General features: G+C 44.5%; 1 protein-coding gene across 1 annotated transcript in view; it reads right to left on the bottom strand.

Moving 5' to 3' along the window:
• Positions 1 to 14,468, bottom strand: part of LOC139389974 (oxysterol-binding protein 2-like) — a 78,545-nt gene that overhangs the window by 18,130 nt on the left and 45,947 nt on the right. Inside the window, exon 3 of the mRNA XM_071137029.1 lies at positions 5,822 to 6,075. Coding sequence (XP_070993130.1) covers positions 5,822 to 6,075 — 254 coding nt within the window. The remainder of the gene's footprint in view (positions 1 to 5,821; positions 6,076 to 14,468) is intronic.

Consider the following 14,468-nt stretch of genomic DNA (forward strand, 5'->3'; position numbering starts at 1 on the left):
AACATACACACTTCATCCTTAATTATTATAGCGTTACCATCCTAACATACACACTTCATCCTTAATTATTATAACGTTACCATCCTAACATACACACTTCATCCTTAATTATTATAACGTTACCATCCTAACATACACACTTCATCCTTAATTATTATAACATTAGCATCCTAACATACACACTTCATCCTTATTATTATTATAACGTTACCATCCTAACATACACACTTCATCCTTATTATTATTATAACGTTACCATCCTAACATACACACTTCATCCTTAATTATTATAACGTTACCATCCTAACATACACACTTCATCCTTATTATTATTATAACGTTACCATCCTAACATACACACTTCATCCTTAATTATTATAACGTTACCATCCTAACATACACACTTCAACCTTAATTATTATAACGTTACCATCCTAACATACACACTTCAACCTTTACGAACTCCACCCGAAGACATGAAAACTTAGCTAACACAGCGTGTGATTGCCTTCACTCCAAAAGGTGTGTTGCTACGATAATAATCCCCGTTACAACAGTTCTTAGCCACGTAGTTCTGCTTGTCTTATCATTTTCCCCGCATAGCGAACCCACAAACTTTTTTTTTTAAACAAAACAATGACAGACTTACAGGTTAATTGTCAGTTACCTGCCTCTCTCATGCTGTGTGCAAATTAAGTCAAAAAAGGCATTCTGAGTTACTGCATTCTTGGCAAAACGGAGAGGTTACTCTAGATCAAACACACAAGTAGAGTCTGTCAGCCTTCGCCTCCCTCTACATCGTGTGTCAGACCATGGAATGTGTTGGGAGGTCATTGACCTGAAACCACAGGAAATGGAACACACATTGTGATAAGCAGACTGTGGGGCAGAAACACACATCAGCAAAAACATCAGGCTACCACTGCTTCCCCAATGAAGTATCAGAGTGAATGGTCAAACAACTAGCCTAAACAGTATAACATGACAAACCTGTCTAAATCCATCCATGAACTTCCTAGTCCGGAAATCTACACAACCACGGAGTGCTCTGATCCTGTGAGCACATTGTTATGCAGTCAGTGCAACATCCTGTTCAACATCCAGCCATTAAAAACCTATTTGGTCCCGGTGCCACAGGATAGCTGAAACCACTTGGCCATGGCTCTGGCTGTGGTGTGTAGCTGAGGGCCATGTGTGTCACAGAGCACAGATAATCAGTGTCCTCAGGTCAGTGGGTTGCACAGATAGGACATATCGCCCTCAGAAAGACGGAACAGGGACATGGCAGGGTCCTATATATCCCCCCACACTAAAATAATTGGATATTTTAATATTGAAGATCTTTGTTGAAACACACACTAACCATGTACAGTAGGATCTTAATTTGACCCGTTTCTCACAGCAGGACAATAATCCTGCAGCAACATAGTTTAACCAATTGACATGTTATACGTTTAGTCTTCTCACAGTACAGGCCATCACATGAATAAATCAGAGAGCAGCACGCTAGCCTAACTGACAATTAAACAACCATCTACGCTGATGACCTGACACCAAGACCAAAAGTCTAAACTTACATCCCAAAGTGTTTGTCATTTCACAATTCACACCAATTCAAATGAACAGCAGTCTTATTATAGCTAAATCACAGCCTTACTCACAGATAATATATATCCTCTTTCCTTCAGAAGTCAAATAGTAAGTGTCCTGATTGCAGAGGTTTGACTTCTCCCACTGAAAGTGTATCATGTGACAGATCTACTCACTTCCTTTTACTCCTCAGGCACATATACAATTAAATCCAACTTTGGTTCCACTTTTTTTCTGCTGAATCCATCCTTTCAACTCAGACTGCTGCTCGTGACTTTCGGTGGGGGAAATATCATCATGTCTGTACTCTGTGGATATCACATAATGATTCAACATGCAAATCAAGCAGATTTAAGAGCTGTTGGAGTTGAAATAAATGTTCTGGTTCAGTTTACAGTGTGTGCATGGTCGGGCAAGTGTGACATTTCTGTCAAGGTTTCATATGGCTTGAGTGCATTAAATGGAAAGGGGCCACCCACTCCAATCAGGGTGAGATCCGCATCCCTCCAAATCAGGGTGAGATCCGCACCCCTCCAAATCAGGGTGAGATCCGCATCCCTCCAAATCAGGGTGAGATCCGCATCCCTCCAAATCAGGGTGAGATCCGCATCCCTCCAAATCAGGGTGAGATCCACATCCCTCCAGTCAGTGTGAGATCCGCATCCCTCCAGTCAGGGTGAGATTCGCATCCCTTCAAATCAGGGTGAGATCCGCATCCCTCCAAATTAAGGTGAGATCTGCATCCCTCCAAATCAGGGTGAGATCCGCATCCCTCCAGTCAGTGTGAGATCCGCATCCCTCCAGTCAGGGTGAGATTCGCATCCCTTCAAATCAGGGTGAGATCCGCATCCCTCCAGTCAGGCAGGGTGAGATCCGCATCCCTCCAGTCAGGCAGGGTGAGATCCGCATCCCTCCAAATCAGGGTGAGATCCACATCCCTCCAGTCAGTGTGAGATCCGCATCCCTCCAGTCAGTGAGATCCGCATCCCTTCAAATCAGGGTGATATCCACATCCCTTCAAATTAGGGTGAGATCCGCATCCCTCCAAATTAGGGTGAGATCCGCATCCCTCCAGTCAGGCAGGGTGAGATCCGCATCCCTCCAGTCAGGGTGAGATCCGCATCCCTCCAGTCAGGGTGAGATCCGCATCCCTCCAGTCAGGGTCAGATCCCCCCGCCCCTCTCCTACCACCAGTTGGTGTAAAATGAGATCAAGAGCAGTGGTTGTGGTGACATATCAAATACATCACAAACCGAACGAACCACAACCTACTGTAGCTATCAGCAAATAGCCTACTTATCTACTCCCCCCTTTCCTCTACTTACACAAAACCATTCAAAAAATGGTTCAGAAGTAGCACTTTTTGACCCCCTCCCTCATCAGCCTCCCTCATCAGCCTCCCTCATCAGCCTCCCTCATCAGCGCCTCCAGTTTGACCAGCTCTAACAGTGGTTTAATAAGATAGGAAATGTTTTACTGCCTGTCCAGTAACGTTCAGTTCCCACTCCAATTAATCAACACAGAAATTAACTGCATGCAGAAACAAAAGGCCTTTAGAGGGAAGACAGCTACATCTATGATAAAAGTGTAGACTTCTCCACACAGACGTAGAACACTCTAAATGGGGCTGAACTTTTTACAAAGCTTCAGCTGAGCAAACACACCCCATAATTTCCTCACAGTATCAGTTCAGGCCATGTTTAAAAAGGTCAAGTACATGTGCCCTGGTTACACTATCCCACCTGCATGTGACCCATGTTATGGGAACATTCCCCATGTGTCAGAAACACATAACCACAGAAATAACAGTCTGTGTCCCAGACAAAACAAAGCTATATATTGTCAAACATACAAAAAAAACATCAAACACATCAAAGCCAAGCAGCATAGTAAAAGACAGACACACAAACCTTGTCTGATTGTCTGTGTAGCGTCTGGCCCCTGTAAGAGCATGTCTGTTTTGTGGAGGCAGGGGGGGCTCTGGCATTCGTCTCTGAGCTCATGTCCCTGGGCTGGGAGGGTCTAGGGAGGTTTGGGGAGGGGGCAAGACTATTCCTGTCCCTCCCCCCAGCCCAGATCCGGTATCACTCCTTCAGCACTGACCTCTCCTTTCCTCTGCCCTCTAGTCCACTATAATACCACATGGCCTATGGAAATGACTCTCTGTGGTCATGGTAACCATAGCAATAGAGGAGCTACTGTAGTTCTGATGCTAACAACCCCAGCGCACATATTTAACATACTGTAACTGGATGGGTGGCCTGATACGTCACTGATAGAAAGAGATAACACCTAAGAAGAGCTTCCCATTGTCGTCACATTTGCAAGAGCATTTGAGATTCTAAAGCACATCACTACAGTAAATACACAAATCAAAATCAAAATCTGCTGACCTGTGTCATTCCTGTCACATCTACTGTATCATACCATAGCACTGAGAATGATGGTCACTCTACACAGTACCCATTGCCATGTAAAAGGCTTCAACGAATACAGCGCATTAGGAAAGTATTCAGGCTGGATTAAATGGATTAAAGTGTCCCCCCCCTTCTTCAATCTACACAAAATACCCCATAATGACAAAGCAAAAACAGTTTCTTTTTTTGAAAATGTATCTAACTGAAATATGACATTCACATAAGTATTCAGACCCTTTACTCAGAACTTTGTTGAAGCACTTTTGGCCGCGATTACAGCCTCGAATCTTCTAGGTATGATGCTACAAGCTTGGCACACCTATATTTGGGGAGTTTTTCTCATTCTTCTCTGCAGATCCTCTCAAGCGCTGTCAAGTTGGATGGGGAGTATCGCTGCACAGCTATTTTCAGGTCTCTCCAGAGATGTTCGATCGGGTTCAAGTCTGGGCTCTGACTGGGCCACTCAAGGACATTCAGAGACTTGTCCCGAAGCCACTACTGAGTTGTCTTAGCTGTGTGCTTAGGTTCGTTGTCCTGTTGGAAGGTGAACCTTCACCCCAGTCTGAGGTCCTGAGCGGTCTGGAGCAGGTTTTTATCAAGGATTTCACCGTACTTTGCTCTGTTCATCTTTCCCTCGATTCTGACTAGTCTCGCAGTCCCTGCCGCTGAAAAACATACCTACAGCATGATGCTGCCACCACCATGCTTCATCATAAGGATGATGCCAGGTTTCCTCCAGACGTGACACTTGGCATTCAGGCCAAAGAGTTTAATCTTGGTTTCATCAGATCCGAGAATCTTGTTTCTCATGGTCTGAGTCCTTTAGGTGCCTCTTGGCAAATTCCAAGCTGGCTGTCATGTGCGTTTTACTGAGGAGTGGCTTCCGTCTGGCCACTCTACCATAAAGGCCTGATTGGTGGAGTGCTGTAGTGATGGTTTTCCTTCTGGAAGGTTCTCCCATCTCCACAGTGGAAATCTGGAGCTCTGTCGGAGTGGCCATCGGGTTCTTGGTCGCCTCCCTGACCAAGGCCCTTCTCCCCCGATTGCTCAGTTTGGCCAGGCGGCCAGCTCTAGAAAGAGTCTTGGTGGTTCCAAACTTCTTCCATTTAAGAACGATGGAGGCCACTGTGTTCTTGGGGACCTTCAATGCTGCAGAAATGTTTTGGTACCCTTCCCCAGATCTGTGTCTCGGAGCTCTACGGACAATTCCTTCGACCTCATGGCTTGGTTTTTTCTCTGATATGCACTGTCAACTGTTGGACCTTATATCTACAGGTATGTGCCTTTCCAAATCATGTCCAATCAATTTAATTTACCAATCTCGTTGTAGAAACATCTCAAGGATGATCAATGGAAACAGGATGCACCTGAGCTTAATTTTGAATCTCATAGAAAAGGGTCTGAATACTTATGTAAATAAGGTATGTTTTTTATATTTTTATAAATTTGCACCATTTTATAAAATCCTGTTTTCGTTTTGTCATTAAAGGATAGTGTGTAGATTGATAAGAAAAATATTAATTTAATCACTTTTGGAATAAGGCTGTAATGAAACAACATTTGGAAAACTTCAAGGGGTCTGAATACTTTCCGAACACACTGTATATCTAACATACAGCCAACCCAAATGCCTATGGACGGTTGTGGAAAGAATCTGCCCGGTGTGTAGTCTCAGTTGATCTCCGCTGGACATAGACCAACTTCTATATTTGAATAGGGACCTGAGTTGGGGGAAAAAACAACCTAACATTTCATCCGTAGTTAGCTAGCTTTATTTGGATAGATGTGTAGAAGCCTTAAGTCTCACTACTCACATTGATCATAGCATTCGAGGTGATGCGGAAGAGGGTGGCGCGTTCATTGACGCCCTTGATCTTCTCTCCTCCCTCCACGGGGACTCTCAGCGCCTCAAGTTCACTCAGAGAGCGCTGCAGGGCCGCCCCATGCTTGGCGATTAGGTCGTTACACGTGCTGAGGTCATCAAGCTTGCTGATCAGGGTCTTCAGAGTGCCCTGGATCCCCTCACTGCGGTCCGACTGGGTCGTGGGCTCCTCGTCCCCTGAGTCATCTGCAGAGGAAAGATCAGAGTTCAGATAAGAGGAGACTTCAAATAAAGGAGGGAAATCAAGGATGCAGGGTCATCGCCACAGTCACGGAAAACTAAATCAAACATTAGAAAGACATTAGCACTTCTTACTGCTATTTGGAGTAAATTCCCCTAAACTGTAAACTCCATATTCTAAGTCCAATACCCAGTGACTGCATGAACTCATGCATCCATCTCCCTTTATTGATTGCTCTCTAAGAAATGAGTTTGTTTCCCAAGTTAGAGCACTTGATAATCTCACCACTCATCACCCACTCACTAGACATGTAAAATGGAGGACACTGCAGTAGGCTCACCAGCAGCAGAGTCCGTGTTAAATTCATACAGAGGCAGCCAACAGATGACCATCAATATATTATTGGAGGTCCTAATGAGCCAAATATATGGTTGACGGCTTCATTGCAGATTCATCATATTCCAAGAGATACACACATGCACAAGTTTGCATCTAAAATACACAGGGTCATCTATGACTTAGCTATGAAGAGATTCAGAGACACTATGAAAAAATACATTAAATAGTCATTACTGCCACTGATAAAATGTGTGTTGGAATTGCTCTGCGGCTGGATTTTACAGCTGGTTTTCACTTACATATACATATATATATATACACCATACACTATACACTACACACACCACACCACACACACACACACTACACACACACACACACACACACATACATACAGTGCCTTGCGAAAGTATTCGGCCCCCTTGAACTTTGCAACCTTTTGCCACATTTCAGGCTTCAAACATAAAGATATAAAACTGTATTTTTTTGTGAAGAATCAACAACAAGTGGGACACAATCATGAAGTGGAACGACATTTATTGGATATTTCAAACTTTTTTAACAAATCAAAAACTGAAAAATTGGGCGTGCAAAATTATTCAGCCCCTTTACTTTCAGTGCAGCAAACTCTCTCCAGAAGTTCAGTGAGGATCTCTGAATGATCCAATGTTGACCTAAATGACTAATGATGATAAATACAATCCACCTGTGTGTAATCAAGTCTCCGTATAAATGCACCTGCACTGTGATAGTCTCAGAGGTCCGTTAAAAGCGCAGAGAGCATCATGAAGAACAAGGAACACACCAGGCAGGTCCGAGATACTGTTGTGAAGAAGTTTAAATCCGGATTTGGATACAAAAAGCTTTCCCAAGCTTTAAACATCCCAAGGAGCACTGTGCAAGCGATAATATTGAAATGGAAGGAGTATCAGACCACTGCAAACCTACCAAGACCTGGCCGTCCCTCTAAACTTTCAGCTCATACAAGGAGAAGACTGATCAGAGATGCAGCCAAGAGGCCCATGATCACTCTGGATGAACTGCAGAGATCTACAGCTGAGGTGGGAGACTCTGTCCATAGGACAACAATCAGTCGTATATTGCACAAATCTGGCCTTTATGGAAGAGTGGCAAGAAGAAAGCCATTTCTTAAAGATATCTATAAAAAGTGTAGTTTAAAGTTTGCCACAAGCCACCTGGGAGACACACCAAACATGTGGAAGAAGGTGCTCTGGTCAGATGAAACCAAAATTGAACTTTTTGGCAACAATGCAAAACGTTATGTTTGGCGTAAAAGCAACACAGCTGAACACACCATCCCCACTGTCAAACATGGTGATGGCAGCATCATGGTTTGGGCCTGCTTTTCTTCAGCAGGGACAGGGAAGATGGTTAAAATTGATGGGAAGATGGATGGAGCCAAATACAGGACCATTCTGGAAGAAAACCTGATGGAGTCTGCAAAAGACCTGAGACTGGGACGGAGATTTGTCTTCCAACAAGACAATGAACCAAAACATAAAGCAAAATCTACAATGGTTCAAAAATAAACATATCCAGGTGTTAGAATGGCCAAGTCAAAGTCCAGACCTGAATCCAATCGAGAATCTGTGGAAAGAACTGAAAACTGCTGTTCACAAATGCTCTCCATCCAACCTCACTGAGTTTTGCAAGGAGGAATGGGAAAAAAATTCAGTCTCTCGATGTGCAAAACTGATAGAGACATACCCCAAGCGACTTACAGCTGTAATCGCAGCAAAAGGTGGCGCTACAAAGTATTAACTTAAGGGGGCTGAATAATTTTGCACGCTCAATTTTTCAGTTTTTGATTTGTTAAAAAAGTTTGAAATATCCAATAAATGTCGTTCCACTTCATGATTGTGTCCCACTTGTTGTTGATTCTTCACAAAAAAAATACAGTTTTATATCTTTAAAGCCTGAAATGTGGCAAAAGGTCGCAAAGTTCAAGGGGGCCGAATACTTTCGCAAGGCACTGTACATACATACATACATATAAGTGAAAACCAGCTGTAAAATCTACACCTCTCTCTTAATGACCCCTTTCCGGAGACAGACACTGGTGAAACCCTCGGAAGCAGAACAAATGTATTTAAGCCGAGTCAGGGTATTTACATGAGGCAGTCTTCCATTCCCTCAGTGGGCCCCTGCCCTGCCCTGCCCTGCCCTGCCCTGCCCTGCCCTGCCCTGCCTTGCCCTGCCCTGCCCTGCCTTGCCTTGCCCTGCCCTGCTCTGCTCTGCCCTGCCCTGCCCTGCCCTGCCCTGCTCTGCTCTGCCCTGCCCTGCCCTGCTCTGCCCTGCTCTGCTCTGCCCTGCTGCAGTGGTGACTCGGGACCACTCTGAACATACAGTATGAGAACAGTGTGTCAGCCTCTGTCCAAACATTACATAGACTCTTACTGGGACCAGAAATACCACCCGGGTCAGGCACAGAACCAGATATAGCCCACATCCAGGCATTATGGCACATCCCCTGGGATCTGAGGGATTTCACATTGCAATGACGGTGGTGGTCATACAAACATCAATGGTCAGTTTAATAAAGACACCTCCCACACAACATACTGTATGACTTGATCAGAGACAGGTGTGTTAAGTCTGTTAGAGAGCAACCACATCTTGACCACGCATTTCCACAAACAAAAACCCTTTAAATGTCAGGTCAGAACACATGATTTATTGAGTCAAATTCGGAAAAGTCTGACATTTGTTCTATAGTCCAGAAGTGGCATGGATCAAACTGATTCTCCGCCATTTTCTCAGCCCAAGCTGCACAAAGTGACAGTGTATTTGTTGCATAATGCCAGCGGATCTTACTGTTATGGAAATTGGTTTGAAGATGATACACACTATTATAAGGGTAACATAACGCACTGGTAACAGAGAGACGTATGTGTGCACGGTACGGTGGCAGTGGGTGCATGCACATGTGTGTTTGAGTTAAAAGCTATACACGGAGTGTACAAAACCTTTTTTTATAATTATTTATTACAAAAAAAAACACAAGGAAGGGGTAACAAAGTATTAGAACATGATGCTGTAGTGTTTGTCCTTCAAGACACAATCAAACATGTATCAGTCTTTCCGCAACAGAGCCATCCTTATGTGCGAGGGTGCGTGTGCATGATAGTGATATAAAATATATGTCATAGTTTCCTTTTTCATGATCCTAATCTTGTGAAACCCAAACCCTCCACACTTCCCCAATAGCTGTCCCTCAACCATTCGAGACCCCTCCCACAGTCCCCCCCAGAAGAAGAAAAAAATTACAATACAATTAATTCCATTCCCCACCCCCAAGAACCCCCCAACAGCAAAGAGAATGAACTAAAGAGAAAAAAGGAAAAGACAGAAGTATACAAAACATTAAGAACACTTGCTCTTTCCATGACAGACTGACCAGGTAGGTGAAAGCTATGATCCCTTATTGATGTCACTTATTAAATCCACTTCAATCAGAGTCAAGGTTAGAAGACAGGTTAAAGAAGGATTTTGAAGCTTTTAGACAATTGAGACATGGATTGTGTATGCCTGTCATTCAGAAGGTGAATGGGCAAGACAAAATATTTAAGTGCCTTTGAACGGGATAAGATAGTAGATGCCAAGCAAACCGGTTTGAGTCAAGAACTGCAAAGATGCTGGGTTTTTCAAACTCAACAGTTTTCCGTGTGTATCAAGAATGGTCCATCACCCAAAGGACATCCAGACAACTTGACACAACTGTGGGAAGCATTGCAGTCAACATGGGGCCAGCATCCCTGTGGGACGCTTTCGACACCTTGTAGGGTACACGCCCTGACAAATTTAGGCTGTTCTGAGGCAAAAGGGGGGCGAAGGGGTGTAAATCAATATTAGGAAGGTGTTCTTCATGTTTTGTACACTCAGTGTATATAGGAAGTAAAATTAATATTTTCACGAGTGCAACAGCAGACATTATTGTAGTCAGTTAAATAAAGGAGGTGAGGTATCATCACCCTCAACACTAGAGTGTTGGACGCTGGAGCCTTGGAAACATGCCTCTACTGCTCTGGCAGGTTATTGAGTAGATGGGAGGGTCTTTCACATTTTCGAAAGGAATGTAGCTTCTCTTGAGGAGTGAGCGGTCATTGATTTAGCCTAGAATCTATCTAGAAGGATCAGGAAACCCACCATCACCCCAGGTCAGAGGGCGACATGGAGAATCATTTTCTCACATTTTCTCAAAGTCTCTCTGAAGAATGACAGTTACATTCAGATCCTTTTCACAGTCTTTCAGCTCTTCTTCGACCACCTTCATCCTCCTCACTTTCCATCTCGCATAGCTCTGTTGTATTCTTTCTTGCCGTCTCACTCTCCCTTCTTTAGTCTATTCCTGCATACACATCTCTGTCTGCCAGTCCTCTTCTGTTATTCCTCTCCTCCTCCTGATCTTCATCTGTTATATCAGGGAGTAATCCTGCACAGCCTAGGGTGGTGGTTAGAATGTTCCAAGCATGTCACTTGAATGTGAAAGTGTCAGTTTAGCAGCTAGCAAAGGAAGCTGTCATAGAGGCCGTTCTACTTCCACATTCCCACTAGCTACATGCCAGCTCTTTCTCTGAACTCACAGAGGAAGTGACTAACACTACTGACAAACACATTTACAACATGTAGGCCTACATCGGTGACGACAAAAACCATCACATGCTGCACACACTACTGACAACAAAGCCTGAAAGGCACTACTACCCGTTTCCACTTCTACACAAGCATAGCAGAGTCATAAAGACAGCAGCACCAGGAGCAGTGAGAACCAGGCAGTGGAGTGTATTAAAGTGACTCATTCCCAGTCCCAGGCTAGCGGGCTGTATGTCTGCGGACAGTCTAGAGCCTTGGCAATTACTCCACAATCTGACCTGGCAGAATGACATGCTACCAACAGACAGTTGCTCACGAATAACAACAAGAAATGGCAACCACATCAACAGACATTCATGATAACCCAAGACCAAATATGATCCAGAGAGCCAGGGACAAGTCACACAATCCAATACAAAAAGAACTCATCTCCTAACTGTTTGGTTGTGCTAAAGAGACTGAACAATGACAGCACAAGACGTCTCTCTTCATGCTAATCAAATGTCCTCCAGTAATCCATAAAGAGGGGGGAACCAACCCTCCTATTTGAAAGGGGAGACGTCCTGGAAGAGGGAGGAGAGAAAAGAGAGGAGGGAGAGAGAGGTAAAACAACACAAGAAAGGGAAGACGAGGGCACTCACCATGTTTGCCACCTAGGGCCTCCATCTTCACCCAGTGGGTGGTGACCAGTAAGCAAGCACAACCAGCATAGACAGCCAGAGACTGACTGCTCTGACTAGGTGATGTAATGCGTGAGCGTGCTGAATGGCCACGCTGTGTGCAGGAGCACAGAGAGACAAAACTGTCCAGCCCGAGGAAAAGACAAAAGCAGGCAGAGCTTCTGTAGAGACAGTCCAGCCCTACAACAACAGAGATGGGAGCCCAGAATGACCCTCCCCATGACCATCTCCCAGACCTGGAATTGAATTATAATTAGAGCAGTTAGGCTCAGTTAGTGCAGGAGGCACCACAGAGAGAGGGGGGGAACAGTAGGACTGTTTGGCGAGGCACCGAGTGACTCACCGCCTACTATAGGATGTATACTAACTAGTAGTGGTCTATAGAATACATTAGGGTAGAGCAGAGACATATAGAGGAGAGGAAGCGTGGCAGAGGCATCCCCCAGGATCATTAATATAGCCTCCAGAACCCAACTCTGCAACCCAAGAGGGGCTGCCCTATGCAACTCAACCCTCCAACACCATGGCATGGCTGCCACTACAGCAATGCCGCTCATCCTGATCCACAGTGTTCAAGTCATCCACATTCAGTTAACTGCCAAAATAATGGAAACACTTGAGTAAATAGGGATACAAAGTATATTGAAAGCAGGTGCGGTTTTGAGTTAATTAAGCAATTAACATTCCATCATGCTTAGGGTTATGTATAAAATGCTGGGTAGGCCATTATTTTGGCTACAATGCCCCCATCCATAGAGCACAAGTGCTCACTGAATGGTTTGGTCACTTAATGGTTTGATGAGCATGAAAACAATGTAAACCATACGCCATGGCCGTCTCAGTCACCAGATCTCAACCCAATTAAACACTTATGGGAGATTCTGGAGCGAAGCCTGAAACAGCATTTTCCACAACCATTAACAATACACCAAATTATGGAATTTCTTGTGGAAGAATCCCTCCAATGAGCTCCAGACACTTGTAGAATCTATGCCAAGGTGCATTGAAGCTGTTCAGGTGGATCGTGGTGCCCAACGCCCTATTAAGACACTTTAAGTCGGTGTTTCCTTTATTTTGGCAGTTACAGACTGAAATTACAGCTGCGCGAAGCGGCAGGGTAACATCAGGACATCCCAAGATGAGAGGCCTAAGTGGGGCTGTAGGGAAGGAATAAATAGACCAGCAGGCAGGAACAGGATATGGCCAGGGTATGATCAGACTGGGCTTAAACCGTTTATGAGGAGAAAATAAATGTATTAAGTCTGTATTAAGTTTTAAATGTCCATGTTGCTATACAGATATCATTTTAGGCCAGGGCTACCGAAATTGTTGCTTTGCTGTGATTGGTTGTAGGTTATTGATAGGCCTCTACTATTGGCTGACATAGCCTATATCACTAACTAAAGGAGGCGATGGAGAATGAGCTTGGGACAGGTGGGTTGAGGCAGGTAAGTTGGAACAGACATTTAGAGTGGAGGTAGAGGAACTCTGCAGCAAAGCCCTGCTCTCATTATTCACAACTCACTGCCAAGGAGTTCACCAGCCAAGTGATGGCACTTAAAAATAAACTGTCACATGCACCAAGGACTATGCCTATGTGTTTAATGGATAATCTGCTTACAGCAGGTTGTCTGCATAACTAATTGCCATTCCAGCACCTCCAGGCCCCCGGCATGCAGTCTCTGAATCCATAACAGTCAAACCACCCTACCATCATCAGTACACTCACCTCACAGCTAATGGGGAGGCTGTCTTCTGTGAACAGAAACACTGGTTTCATGGGGTGAAATCACAGAGGGGAGAAATACTGCTATTCTTTGTCTAATAAGAGCTAGGACATTAGGATGTGGAGAAACTAAAGCTGGGATGTTTTTAGCTATTACACAAAAGGGGACTTCGTTTGGTAGTGAGCCAGAGGTGAAGGAAAGTTGTCATGATCATCATCTATCAAACATACAGAGGAAATGAAATGAAATATAAAACAAAGGAAGTTCATTTCAAACAACATTAGATTACAGGATATGAGTGGCTGATCAGTGAACCAATCATGGCTAGCAGCCCCAGGGTACACAGAGCGTTGTGTGGGGGGCTTAATGGTAATCTTATGCAGGTATTGGTGCAGTGTACTGCTACACTCAGTGTCCGTGCTCAGCCCCCCCACCCCTCGGAATGCACAGGACAACGGATGTGGCGGGATGGCTCCCCTTAGCAAGGTCGACGACACAGAGCGAGAGAGTCGATTACCACATGAGTCACGACTCAAGGGCGGCGTGTCATCCTCCTCCCCACACCTCAGAAAACACCTATTACACAGAGACCAATAGAACGCTGAGGCTCCCTCTACTGCTCTGATTTTATGCCTCAATTTCAGCCGATCTTGATGTCTATGATCTTCCTGTAAGAAAAACAGTCATTACACGTCAAGTAAACCCACAACTAAATGTCCAACCTTCCACATCCTTCTTAGCATGCAAACTGCTAATTTCTCACATGTCTGGTCTGACAGAGAGCAAGAAAGAAATAAGAAAGAAAGAAAGACAGAGAAAGAGAGAAAAAGAGATGGTTGTGTAATTAGGAGAGCAGTGCAGTACTACTAAACTGACAGACCCCGTCTCCAGCTCCACTGAGGATGTGCTGTCAGATCAGTGGTCTGGTTCAGGGTACATCCACTAGCATGGAGATCTGATCTACCCCAGGAGCACGCATGGAGTCATGCAGGAAGCCTGTCTCTGTGTGTTAACACTGACATTCACACACCAAACAGA

The sequence above is a fragment of the Oncorhynchus clarkii genome, chromosome 30 (genome assembly GCF_045791955.1).
Source record: "Oncorhynchus clarkii lewisi isolate Uvic-CL-2024 chromosome 30, UVic_Ocla_1.0, whole genome shotgun sequence".
NCBI lineage: Eukaryota > Metazoa > Chordata > Actinopteri > Salmoniformes > Salmonidae > Oncorhynchus > Oncorhynchus clarkii.